This window comes from Calypte anna, chromosome 1 (genome assembly GCF_003957555.1).
Source record: "Calypte anna isolate BGI_N300 chromosome 1, bCalAnn1_v1.p, whole genome shotgun sequence".
NCBI lineage: Eukaryota > Metazoa > Chordata > Aves > Apodiformes > Trochilidae > Calypte > Calypte anna.
The window spans coordinates 22,091,159-22,104,730 of NC_044244.1; the positions used below are offsets into that span (position 1 = coordinate 22,091,159).

At 42.7% G+C, this 13,572-nt stretch overlaps 1 protein-coding gene across 1 annotated transcript in view; it reads left to right on the forward strand.

The window, feature by feature from the left end:
• Positions 1–5,161: 5,161 nt before the first annotated feature.
• CADPS2 (calcium dependent secretion activator 2) overlaps positions 5,162–13,572 on the forward strand; it is a 277,107-nt gene continuing 268,696 nt past the window's right edge. Inside the window, exon 1 of the mRNA XM_030447170.1 lies at positions 5,162–5,491. Coding sequence (XP_030303030.1) covers positions 5,162–5,491 — 330 coding nt within the window. The remainder of the gene's footprint in view (positions 5,492–13,572) is intronic.

The window sequence follows — 13,572 nt, forward strand, 5'->3', positions numbered from 1 at the left end:
CACATGATTTGTTAAGCCAAAACATTAGGGAAAAATAGCACAAGAAGTGTCTAAACTGACAACACTGCATGAAGCTAAAACTTATTACTGGGAACTACCGAGCCTCAAAATAATAATAAATTTTATGACCAAAAGACAGTTTATAAGTGAATTACAAGGCACTGATTCTATACTAGGAATTCTTTACTGAACATAAAAATACTTTCATACACCTTATTTTTAATCATCTCTTTTCCCAAGTGAAGGATTTGAAAACATAGCCAAAATTTTTATCTGTATCTTGAAATAAAAAATCTTGGATCAGTTAAAAAACTAGGTTTTCACCATTATTTTTACTGCTTCTTTATCTCCTAAATGGAAAGCTTTATTGACAAAATTCTCATTTGATTGCCATATGAAAAAGAGCAGTCCTGTTCCTAACACCCTTTTGTTGAAGTAAATATGCTACACGATACACATTAAGAAAAATATCTAGGCAGAAAAAAAATACACAAATGAATACCAATAAAATGGGTTTCTTAGACCATCTAATGAGGACTAAAGAATGACTACTTATTGTTGTGGCTGGATATTTCAAGCATATAGGTATTTGAATATAAACATTACATGTGGACATTTTTGTATTTAACTGGTTGAGCAGCTTTTGAACACAAGCATCTAAGGAATTCAGTTGTGCTTCTACAAGACTGATACCAACAATGTTTGGAGGTGTTAGCATGACATTTGCATACAAAGGGTATTAGGAGTCGTAACTTTCATGTACTGCAGAAATGTTTAAATACAAAAGAAGATACACTGCATTTAAATGTATCATACAAAAAAATAGCACCAAGAACCAACAAGAGATCAGAACTGGGCCCCTCAGTTCAGGAAGGATATCGAGGTCCTGGAGCAGGTCCAAAGGAGGGCAACCAGGCTGGTGAAGGGACTTGAGCACAGACCCTATGAGGAGAGGCTGAGGGAGCTGGGGCTGTTCAGCCTGGAGAAGAGGAGGCTCAGGGGAGACCTCATCACTCTCTACAGCTCCCTGAAAGGAGGTTGGAGCCGGGTGGGGGTTGGTCTCTTTTCCCATCCGACTTTCAACAAGACAAGAGGGCATGGACTTAAGTTGTGCCAGGGGAAGTTTAGGTTAGATATTAGAAAGAATTTCTTTACAGAGGGGGTGATCAGGCATTGGAATGGGCTGCCCAGGGAAGTAGTGGATTCTCTGTCCCTGGAGATATTTAAAAAGAGACTGGATGTGGCACTCAGTGCCATAGTCTAGCAACCGCAACGGTGGTTCAAGGGTTGGACTCGATGATCTCTGAGGTCCCTTCCAACCCAGCCAATTCTATGATTCTATGATTCTAACAAACAACTCAATGTCAGATGAGAGCAGCTTTACAGAATGGAAAGGCTGTCTTGAAAGTAGCTGCCAAAGGCAGGAATGTTTGTCCTAAGCTGTTAGATATGCTGATAGATAATGTCGATTCATTTTATCCATCCAGTCAAATCCAAGTTGAAAACATTCTATTTTGAGCTGGGTCTGATAGAAAACAGAATCTAAATTGTACTTGTTTTTATCTTTTTACCCAAGAAGAACATACAGCAAGAAATTACAAGGACTGACCTTTGCTGCCTAACTAGAAGTCCTCTGCATGCAGATCTAGAGAAGAAATTTTAAACAGATGTTCTAAAGAAAGAAGCAAATAGCACTCCTATCTTCACTAAAAGTAAGAAAACAGAACTACAGAGCTCACAGTCTCACCTATATCCCTGGGGAGGTGATGGAACATCTAATTCTGGAAACTTTCCAAATATGTTCAAAGCAAGAAAGTTACTGGGAGTAACCAGTACAGGATGTTCAGAGGTCAAATGGTGCCTTACCAACCTGATGGGCTCCTATGACCACAGGACTGCATTGGTGGATGAGGACAGAGCAAATGTCATTTATCTTGCCTTCAGTCAGGTTCTCAACACTGTCTCCTATAACATCCTCATAGACAAATTGATGAAGTGCAGAATAGATAAATGGGCAGTAAAGTGGACTGAAAACAGCCTAAACTGTCTGGCTCAGAGGGCTGTGATCAGCATCACAAAGGTTATCTCTGAAGGCCAGTCAGTAGTGGTGTACCCGGGGACCAATACAGTTTGACATCGCCATTAATGACCTGGACTGTGGAACAGGGCACACATTCTGACCATTTGCAGACAATAGGAACTTGGGAGCAGTGGCCAAGGTCATTGTGTTCCCGTCCAGAGGTATCCCAACAAGCTGGAGAAAATGTCAAACAGAAATTTCAAGAAGTTCAATAAAGGGAAGTACGAAGTTTTGCACCTGGGGATGAAACATCCCATGCACAAGAACAGGCTGGGGGCTGACTTGCAGGAAAGCAGCTTTGCAGAAAGATTTAGGTCCTGGTGCACACCAAGCTAAACATGAGCCAGCAATGTACTCTTGCAGCAGTGAAGCCCAACAGCCTGCTGGGCTGCATTAGGGTAAGAGTTGCCAGCAGGCCAAGGGTGTGATCCTTCCCCTTTCCCCAGCACTGGTGAGGCCACATCCAAAATATGGGTCCAGTCCTGAGCTCTGCATTACAAGAGGGACATGGCCATACTGGAGCAAAAAAAAAAAGAGGTCGTGAGCGAATTAATGGCTTGGAGCATGTGAACTACATGGAAAAGCTGAGGGAACTAGGATAGTTTGACTTGGAGAGGAAAGGCTTAAGGGAATGTTATCAATCTATACAAATAACTGATGGAGAGGAGTACTGAGCCAGCCTCTTCTCTGTAGAACCCAGGGGAGGACAGGAAGTAATGGTTCAAAAGGAAACATGGGACATTAATTCCATTTAAACCTAAGATAAATCTTTCCTTTTACGACAGTGGTCAAACACTTACCCAAAGAGAATGCGAAGGCTCCACCCTTTCAGATATTAAAAACTGACTGGACTCAGCCCAGGGCAACATGCTCAAAGTGACCCTGCTATGGTAGTTGGCCACCCCTGTCAATCCAAACAACTCTGATATTGTTACAAAACATGAGGGAAAATAAGATAAATCTTCCCTCCAAAAGTTAGCAGGCAGCTAGTGGAGCAAACATAACCTTTCCTATAAGGAAGGGTTTTGTAACCTTATACATGATAACATAATCATCCTGGTCTAAATGCAGCATCAGTTGTGAGATGACACTGCTGGACTGAACTACTGCATTTAAAATATTCGGAATTTTACTGCTTTGAAGTTTCAGAGAGTTCATATCCCAGCTGGTGCTTTCCATATCTTCGATGGATATGGAAAAATTGTTACTTTATTTGTAAATTTATACTTTATATATTTATACGGAAAAAGTGTTACTTTATTTTTATTTGCCATTAGGATAAGAACAAGTTATTGTAAAAGGCAATGTCTCCTAGTGAAAATGTAGTTTACAGTTACCAGTTGCATAATTTTTTATAGAACTACCTCCTATCTACCACAGGACCTGCTATGATATGCTGGAAATGCAAGTACTGACATGAGACTGGTGGTACTGACGGCACCTACAAAACCTGGCCTTAGATATTCCTAGGCTAAGGAAGTGTAACCAAATAAGGTTGACATTCATACTTTTCCTGACTATCTGCATTTCACAGATTCTTCCTACTATTGTTGGTTAATGTTAAGGACATGAGCCAACCATATACATAACTCACCTATTTTTGTATGAATGCTACACTTAGCACCCAAATTTACAAGAAAGCCAATGTGTTTGTCAGCATGGGTCTTCCTCAGTTGCTACCCCTCATTCCTCTGGAAAAGATCCCAGACTGGCAGAACCAGGACTCCTGATGTTTAATGCTGCCATTGAGCTAATAGCTGCTGCCCCCAGCAGGAGTAACTTCACCTCAAAGCTGGTTCCCTCATGAGATAACTGCCGGATATAAAGATCCTTTCCTAAATCTTCCACTAGAGGACTTGACACTTGAAGATACTAGTAATGGGCTGATGCCTTTCATCATTCTAAACCCAGACCAGCTCATACAGTGAGCCACCTGATTTTTGAGTTTCCACTTAGGTATGAAAACTTGCCACTGCTAACAGAGGCTGAGAGCTGTGAGAGCAGAGCCTCAGCTCCCATCTTTTTAAGCAGCATACAGTGACACTGCCTTTCTGCAAGCCAATCTATCCCTCCAGTCTTTCTCTTCCCTATCTCTGAGCCTTCTCCTTTCAGTACCCCCCCATTCTCCCTGGTACCACCACCACCATGCCTGAGTGTTTAGGGGAGCAGAACTTGTTGGTCCACATGAAAGCTATTTTGTCTTCCTCCCCCCAGGGCTACCTTTCAACAGCACCCTGATCAGACTCCAGAAATTCAGCTTTCACATGGTGAAGCATTTTTTCTTTCATTTTAGAGACTGATGGTAGTAGGCTTTCATTTGTTTCTAAGCTTTAACTGTCAAGATACCTATTGTGATTTCGAGCCTGCCTGGATCTGCAGGTAGCCTGGGACAAGGATTTCAGACAAATACGAACTACCTGTTACTGGTGGTGGGCTCCCAGCAGAGCTATGCTGCTAGTGAATGCGTCAGCTCACTCTCCATCTCTGACAGGCACGGGGTCAGTGGCTTCTTTTACGGGGGCATGTGAGATGCCTTCCGTCTCGCCCCCCAACAACCGATGGAGGATGCCAGCGAGGCCGGGGTCGGTGGCGAGCAGAGCCGAGCCATGCCGAGAACACAGCCCAGAGTTCTCCTCCCCCAGCCCGGAGAACCCCCCGTGCGGCTGTGCCGGCCTGCGAGCGGCGGGGCCCGGGAGGTGGAGCAGGGCGCAGCGGGGCACCCGCCGCCAGGACCGGGCGAGTCCGAACGGGGCAGCGCTGCCGAACGAGCCGAGCCGCGCCAAGACAGGTGCGGAGCAGACTCGCCTCTCCCAGCCACCTGCGGGCCGCTGCCCCTCTCCGGGGCGGGCGAAGGTGCCAGCCCAGCCCCGCCTCTGCCGGGAGCCGCTCGGAGCAATTCCCACGGCAACCCAGGCTCGACCCCCTTCCCAAACCCCGCCTCCCCTCCCCGCCCCTCCGCTCCCGCCCGGCGGCCGCTGCCGGTCGGAAACAGTCTGTGTGTAAACTCGACGTGTCCGGAAAGGTGCGTGCAGCTCCTCGCCTCGCTCTCTGCCCGGTGGCGGAGCCCGCCCGCCGAGCACAATGCTGGACCCGTCCTCCAGCGAGGAAGAGTCCGATGAGCTGCTGGAAGAGGAGCGGCGGGACGTGCTGGTGGCGGCGGGCGGTGGCTCTCCGCGCTCGCTGCCGCCGCCGCCCCGGGACCCGCGGGGCAGGGAGTCCGGCGCGACGCGGGCGGCGAGTCCCAGCCCCAGCCCCTCGGTGCTGAGCGAGGGCCGGGATGAGCAGGAACGCCTGCAGCGAGAGGAGCGGGAGAAGCGGCTCCGGCTGCAGCTCTACGTGTTTATCGCCAGGTGCATCGCGCACCCCTTCAACGCCAAGCAGCCCACGGACATGGCCCGCCGGCAGCAGAAGGTGAGCTCCCGCCTTCACCCGCCCCGTCCCCGCCGCCTGCGCTTGCTCCCGGCCGGGCCATCCCGTTCCTGCCCTCCGGCCGCTGCTTTTGCCACCGCTGCCGCGCTCCGGCCCGCAACAGGTTGATCAGGTTAGAGCAGGGGGTTGCGGAGCTGGGTGTCAGCGGGGCTTCTTCAGAGCAGCACCTTTACCTGGGAGCCCGTCAGGCAGCAGGGGGAAAGTCTGTTAAGTTTTCAGAGCTGCGCTTAAAAAGTGTCCGTACGCAGGAGTGCGGAGTGCGGCCGTGAGGGCTGCTGCGCAGGGGGAGATGTTTCAGCTTCTCGGCGTTGTGCGATGGATGGAGTTAAACCTCGCAGAGGTGCCTCCAGGAAATCGTATTCTGACTATCTGTGCCCAGCTCAAGCAAATTCAGCCATTATACAGAAGTGAACGAGAAAACTGGTTTGTTTCATTAATTATTAAGTGTGATCTCTGTGTACAGAGGAACAATTGACATGCGTGTTTGTGATGAGAATGGCTTTCTAGTGATGATTGACTCGTGTCTTCTGTATTGAAGACAAACCCCTGAGAAACGGCACGTAAGTGATAGGTGTTTTTACTGTAGCAGTTCTTGTTCCCTGTTACTTTTGAGCTACTGTATAGGTAGAATACTTAAAGTTTTGCTTGGGTTTCTGGTAAACCACTTAAAAGCTCGGTTCTTGTAATGTTTGGTCTAAAATTTGTGTGTTTTCCTTTTAATTTGCAAACAAACAAACATGCACAAATCAAAACAAGAAAGAAAAGGGAAAAAACCAAGAAAAACTAAACCCCAGAAAGAACCGAAAACAAACTCCCCCTGCACATTACTTTCCAAAGGGAAGGCATTCAGTTCCACTTGTCATTCATGATCTTGGTACTTCCATATCTCTAAAGGTTTGTTAAATCCAATAACTGGATGTTTTGGAGTATCTAAATTATGCTTGCTATAAGTAATTTGTGCTTAGTGAATTCAATGACAAGTTAACATGGCAGTAATAAGATTATTTCAACATTCTTACTAAGTGTTGGGTATTTAAACTCTAAAGCCTATAGAAAGTAAGCAGTAAGTAAAAGAAAACCTGGCAAAATGAAATGTTTTACCATTCCACTGAGGACTCCTCACCCCACAACAACCATCACAGAAATGATACTTTGCAGGGAAATCTAACTGTGACCTTTGCTGGACATAGCCAAAGCTATCCTGATGTAGTGTTGATGCTAGTCTAGATTCAAGCAGGAGGCTCAAAAGCCTCCAGAGGTGAGATTTCCACAACCCACCCATGTGACCTGCTCCAGTGCTGCATTGCCCTCTTCTTGATGAAATTTTCCTAATCGACTTCCAACTTGCAACTTGTGGCCATCAACTGCAGAAAATACTGAAGGTTTAGATTTTCTCAGTAATCTCAGTCACTAACTACATTTTAAAAATAACTACAGATTTAACTATTTTATTAATAAGATATATGAGAAAAAATTACTGTGGTGTACCAAATACAGAAATGCAGCAGTTGTGGATTTAACATATGAGTAATAAACAGATGGACAGAATTGACTTTATACCTGAAATAAAATGTTACTCTTGCTAATTCTTTTTTTTAAGTGAACTGGGACTTTTGGTTCAACTACTGTAGAAAGAAATTTGTGTCATGTTTAGGAATTTAGCTACAGAACAAGGATGATTTGTCTTTTTCTGGTCCAGAACTAATGTTTTTAAATAAGACCTAATACAAAAAAAAATTCTTTATAAGGGTGGTACTTCTCTTTGAAAGTAATGAAACCTATGTAAAGAAGAAATGCATGGAAACCTCTTTCCTCTTAATGGGCAGTTTGATACATAATCCAATGAGCTACTGGATATAGGGTAGCAGAACTGGTCCTGAGTTTCAAGAGTTCAGAAAACCTGCTTTAGTAGTTCAAGACTGCAGAAAGCTGTACACAGGAGCCATCTTTTGTGGTCTGATTTTTGTACTCTTTGCTGAACGGTGGCCCTGCATCAGCTTTAGGAATGAGAGTGCAGCCACCTGTCTTAAACTGTATCCTTAAACACTTTGTCTGTGTGATAACTTGACTTGCATTCCATAGGGTAAAAGTCTGTCTGATATCCTATATTAATTCCCTTACTGCTGAGATTTGATAAAGATGTGAACTGTTCCTAAATTTCTTACTCTTTTGCCTCACGTCTGACTTGTGTAATGTGGCTGATTGTCCATTGAGACCTGGACTGGGATTCCCTCTCTGTGTTATATAACTGGAGCCATCACCTACTCCATGCCCTGTCCATCATCAGTGGATAAGTGATCCAAGGTATGGTTTTGAACCAAAACTTATGATGCTCTGTGGTTCCAGCTTCCAGCCTGGTATGCCTGTCTCTGGTTGTGGATTCTTTGTAATGTTTTTGCACCAGCAGTCTTTCTGATAACCTAAGAATAGTATCCGCCCTGCTTGAGAGCAGAAGTAATTTGTTCTTTCTGCAAGTTCATTTGGCATATTGCTGAGCAAATATTGCAGAATGCAGCTTGCTTCTTTTTTAATATGGAACATAAATGTAATGAGATGGAATTCACATATCAAATATCCTCAATTGCATTGCAATATCAGTAAGGAAATGGTTTATAAAATGATTGGCTTCCTATGTTCTTCCTTCAGTATCAGATGAAAATGTATGTTATAGTAGCTTAAAACCATCATACTTAATGGACTGAGTTATACTGGTCAAGGTAAAGAATTTTAAATACATGCATCCTTCCTGCTTTGCACTAAGTAAAATTAGCTCAGTCCTACTGTGCTAGAAGAATAATTAAAAAAAAAATCAGACTTAAAAAAAAGAACCATCATAACTCTCCAGAGTCTATAAACTCTGCTAATATGTTTATAATACCTAATTCAATGTAATTTAGCCCAGAATTTGCTGAAACACATACTTTAATAATCTTTCTGCCTTTATTTTTCTAATCTATACTATATGTGGTAGAAATACTTTTTTTGTAACTGTTACCAGTTAGTTGGTGACGTATTATTACATCCTGTCTTTGGTTACTGGTAGATTTGTGGTGAAGAAGGAAGAATGAACTGATATTGGAGATGTGGAAATGAAGTATGGCATTGTTTTTCAAGGTGAGGTAGCAAATAGTGACAAAGATGGAAGTAGTTCTACAGCGTAGAACAAATATGTACTTAGTAACACATTTTCAATAGATGTTTATGGACATTTGCTCATGTATCTTCCAAGCTTCTAGAGAAATATAAACGCATCTGTGCATTACATATCATGCTTAAAGAGACCTTGTCACTTTTTTGTTGTTTACACTTTTCAAAGTGAGTCTTCTGGACCGTATTTCAGCACCTTTCATTCTTTTTCCTCTCCACTCTTTTTCCTTTCTATCTCAGCAGAAAAGAAGAGAATAGTTTTTTAATCCCATTTCTCCTCCTACTTCTTCATTCTTCTTCACTTATCCCTTTCCAGCCAAATTGAATCTGGTACTGACAGATTGAATTTGTCCTCAGAATAGGATTTAGGTGGTGAAAAGGAACACATTCCTAGTGTGGCTGCCTTCCACTGAGAGAAGGTAGTACATGTGAACAGACACAGTCATTAAAATGATGACCCTGGTAGCTGTGGTTTATAGTAGTTAGCTGTACACTTGCATGTAATACTTGCTTTTACTCAGGTACTGTGTGCCACAGGTGGGTTCTGTATCTGAGAGATGAATCAGAGTTAAAGTTCCTGGGGGAGTAAGGGACAGTGAAATGCTACAATTAACTAACAAAAAAGGTGTTCTTCCAGATTTTTTTACTCTAGTGATCAAGTAATCACTCCGTAGCAACCCAAAACTGGGAGAGAAGTAACACTCCTGTGCTAAACAAAACTTCCTAGAGCATGAAAGGCTTAGTACGTTCAAGCTGATTCAGGTCTTGCTTTCATAGGTGATAAGTAGCAAAAGTAATTGAGCTGGCTGTTTACAAGTCATAACTGAGTTTACTTCCTGAACACTTGCTGACCTATGTTGCTTCCATTTCTTCTCTCTACCTGCTTAATCATGATTATGTCAAAACCACTCATTTCTAGTTAATACTCAAAAGTAGGAGTGGTACTATTCTGGAATTTATTTTTATCTAAACTCCGTAAGTTCTTTCCTGTTTCTTGAACTTCATCTCTTAAGGAGAGGTTTGTAATGATATGTGTAGCTTTATAAGGAAAGTGTTGCTTACAGGGATAGACTTCATTGTCAGGGTCACAGTTTTACTCGCCATGTTCTTATTTCTCCTTCCCAAGTCCCCCTTTTCCTGGCTCTTGAGCTGGTGATGTGTGGCTACTTTCAGATTGGCTGAGCATGTTTTGGGAAATAAAAACTTGGCTTCTGAACCTCCTTCATAAAATGCTTCTTCCCCCACTGCTAAGGTAGCAAGGAGGGTCTTTTCAAAATCATTCTTGCCAGAAAACCTAGACATGTTTCAGAGCTCAGCTGCTCAGAATTCTATGAAAGAGCTTTCTAGGAAGATATCTTCCATTCCTACCTTCAACATTGTTTGTCAGATATTCCAGAAAGTCATTTTAAATTGTTTATTTGCCTCTTTGTTTTTCCTCATCACAAACACCTTGATAACACCTTGTCATGATAAGCCATGTGTATTTTGTTTCAGTCAAGCTAGCATGGAGTATATTGGTAACTCATGTCAAAGCCAGTTCCCCTGATGGCCTGGAGAGCTCTGTGGGTGTTGAAGTAAGATTGTTGGCAGACAGATCTTTTTATCAAAGTCAGAACTTGCTCCCTGGGGAAGAAGTTCTTGCCTGAAGTAGTGAAGTTGTTCACAATGAGCAACTGGGTCAGCCATGACTGAAGAAATACTGAAGGATGATGAGATAATCAGAGCCTTCTAGTTACAAATACCATTTAAGAAATGACAATCCATCAGTTCTGTTTTAGTCTTAAACTGTTCTGCTGCCATGCTAGCTCAGCATTGATAGGTGTGGCTTGGCCAGAAGCTGGGCAGTGGCTTGGGAAGAAGAGACTTTGGCAAACAACTTTGTAATGAAGTGGACATGCAGGGACAGTCTCACATTATGTTTTGTGTATCTAAACCATTGGTAGCTGGTGACAGATTAGCAGAAATAACAGATCAGCTCATCTTGTTGCTCATTTTATAACTTCCTTTGGTAGGAATTTGAAAAACATACTCATCGCTGCCATGAAAAAACAAAGCTGGTGAAAATATTATTTCCCCCTCTGAACTATATTCCTTTCCCCTGTATCTGGAGAGGGGCAGTATGTCAAAATATTCATTACCATGTACCTGTACTTATTACATAACTGTAGAATATTGCCAGAGCAGAAAATACTTGTTGGTTGTTAGTTAACATTCAAGGAATGATGTATTCCTATAAAAGCAAACTTACAATTGCTTGTATTCTTCTCCCATGCACACCTGTTGTTAGCAGTTCATGTTTGGGGACACTACAAGTCACCTCTCCATTTGGATGCTGCCTGTTATACTTGTTTTTCCTCTTTCTGGCATTGTACCATTTATTTTTAATACAATTGACTATTATTCAACAGTATCATTTGAATATCATTAGGCCAACAGCATCCTGGCTTGTATCAGGAATAATGTGGGCAGCAGGGGAAGGGAAGTGATCATGTCCCTGGACTCATCATTAGTGAGATTGCACCTTGAGTGCTGTGTTCAGTTCTGGGCCCCTCACTACAGGAAAGACATTGAGCTGCTGGAGGGAGTTCAGAGAAGGGGAACCCAGGTCGTGAAGGGTCTGGAGAACAAGTCCACTGAAGAGAGGCTGAGGGAATTGGGAATGTTTAGTTTGGAGAAGAGGAGGCTGAGAGGAGACCTTCTTGATCTCTTCAGCTACCTGAAAGCAGTTTGTAGGGAGGTAAGGGCCTCTTCTTTCAAGTGAATAATAATAGGACTAGAGGAAATGGCCTGAAGTTACACCAAGGGAGGTTTAGACTAGGTATGAGGAAGAAATTCTTTAGTGAGAGAGTAGTCAGGCATTGCAATGGGCTGCTCAGGGAGGTGGTGGAGTCACCATCCCTGGAGGTATTTAAAATATGTCAATGAGGCACTTCAGGACATGCTCTAGTGGGTGATAGATACTGATATACGTATTTTATTCAGGGGAAATGTTGACAGTTGGACTCGGCAATCTTAGAGGTGTATTCCAACTTCCATTGTTCTGTGGTTCTTTGATCACCCTGAAGTTACTTTTCATATTATTGTTTTGCTTTTTTACTATGCCTCTGTATTTTCCTTCTGCTTTCATGTTATCCTTTTTCCTCTTTTATGTGTAGATGTCTGCTACTTTGCTAGCTTAACACATAACTCTCTCCTGCTGCTGCCATTTTACTCGTATGCTTCCTAGAACTGGAAAGCAAACAGATCAGGGACAAAACTTGCTTCCCATTTATGAACCCCAAGAGGTGTCCATGGAGCAAGAAGAGATAATGGATCTTCCTCTAGGAGGGTGCCTGCCTCTGCTCTGCTGATGAGGAATGTGTGTTGGGGTGCTGGTCTTTGTGCATTGAGCCTGATCCTATATTTAGTTGTGCTGAGCCCCAGTTAGTACAGTACTCTGATATGGATGCCAGCCTCTGAGGTTTTTAAACTTTTTAACCTTTAAGTGTCTTCATATAGCTTTTTTGGCACAGTGTCTGCAAAGATGCCTCCTATATTTCGTTCCAACTGACTTCTCTTGCTTCCTGCTGATGGTTGTGGTATGTTCAGTCTGGTACTCAGACTTCTTGCTTTTTAGCAATTACCACTGAGGAGGGGTGGTAGGGAGAGTAACAGCATCTCCTGAACTTCTGTTGCCTTTGCCTAGTGCCTGTCTCCAGTGCCTGCTTCTGCCTAGAAGTGCTGGCACTGAATTGATAGCAGCCCAGCTCTTGGGTGTGCAGCTGATTCCCACAGGTTTTAGAATAGCAGCTGTGAAAAGGCAGTTTTTGGTTTCTTGCTGTGTGGGGGAAACTGAACAGCAGGAGAGGCAGAGTGTTTGCATGTGGTTACCAGCCTGCATCAGCCTAGGTTTGTGTTCAGAAGGTTATTTTCACTTCCATAAGCATTGAAGGATTTTCATTTTTTGTTTAAAATTCTCTAGAAGTTGATGGTACTTGCCCAGAAGAATTTATTTCTGGTTCTTATTTATTTTGCAGCAAGGAGATAAAGCATATGCTTGTCTTCGAGCATGATTACTTGTATGCATAAGTTTAAAAATGTTTTTGAGTGTTTTTCCTGTCAGGAAGAGGAAAAGCATTAATTAACAGCATTGTGAAGAATGAACAGAGCTACAGTGAATACTTCTTTAAATATATGACCTGTTGAAGAAAAATTAGAAGATAAGAAGTTGATCATACAAGAATTTTCCTCCAGTGCTGTTTCCATTTTCTTCTCATGCATTACTTATTCATTTATGTTCAAATGGCTTTGCCGTGGGGTTTCGAAAATAAAGGCTGCCAGTTTCCGTTTAATGAAAGTGCTGGAGGAGTAATCTGAGTGATAGGATAGACACACAGGATGGTACTTTATGTAGACCTCTTTGGACCATAGATGAGGACGTGGAAGAAAAGACAAAGCTCAGATAGTGTATATATATATATATGTGTATATATATATATATATATATATATATAAATATATATATATGAACATCATCTTCAAAGAGATGATGTTCAACTACAAAATTCAGGGAGAGGAATGTAGATCAGTGATTCAGAGTTTCATGGACCGAGTTGAAGGTATTGGGAAAGCATGTGGAACTGAATTAATTTTGGAGTAGAGGAAGTGTTCAGAAAGGACACTGACAGAGTTAAGAGGGATGAAATGTACTGGTCATGAGTTAATGATTTTCAGTATGAAACAGAAATGAAAGAGGAACATCATGGGGATAAGAGTTTGCAAGAAAGATACATGGCTAGGAAAAACAAAATGATAAAGATGGAAAGAAGGGAATACTCTCAATATCCATGTCAGTGGATCACAGGCTTGCAAGCATAAAAAGTTGGTGAGAATATTGGTGCTCAGAAGTTAAGAGTCCAGTTAGAGTGGTAGGATAT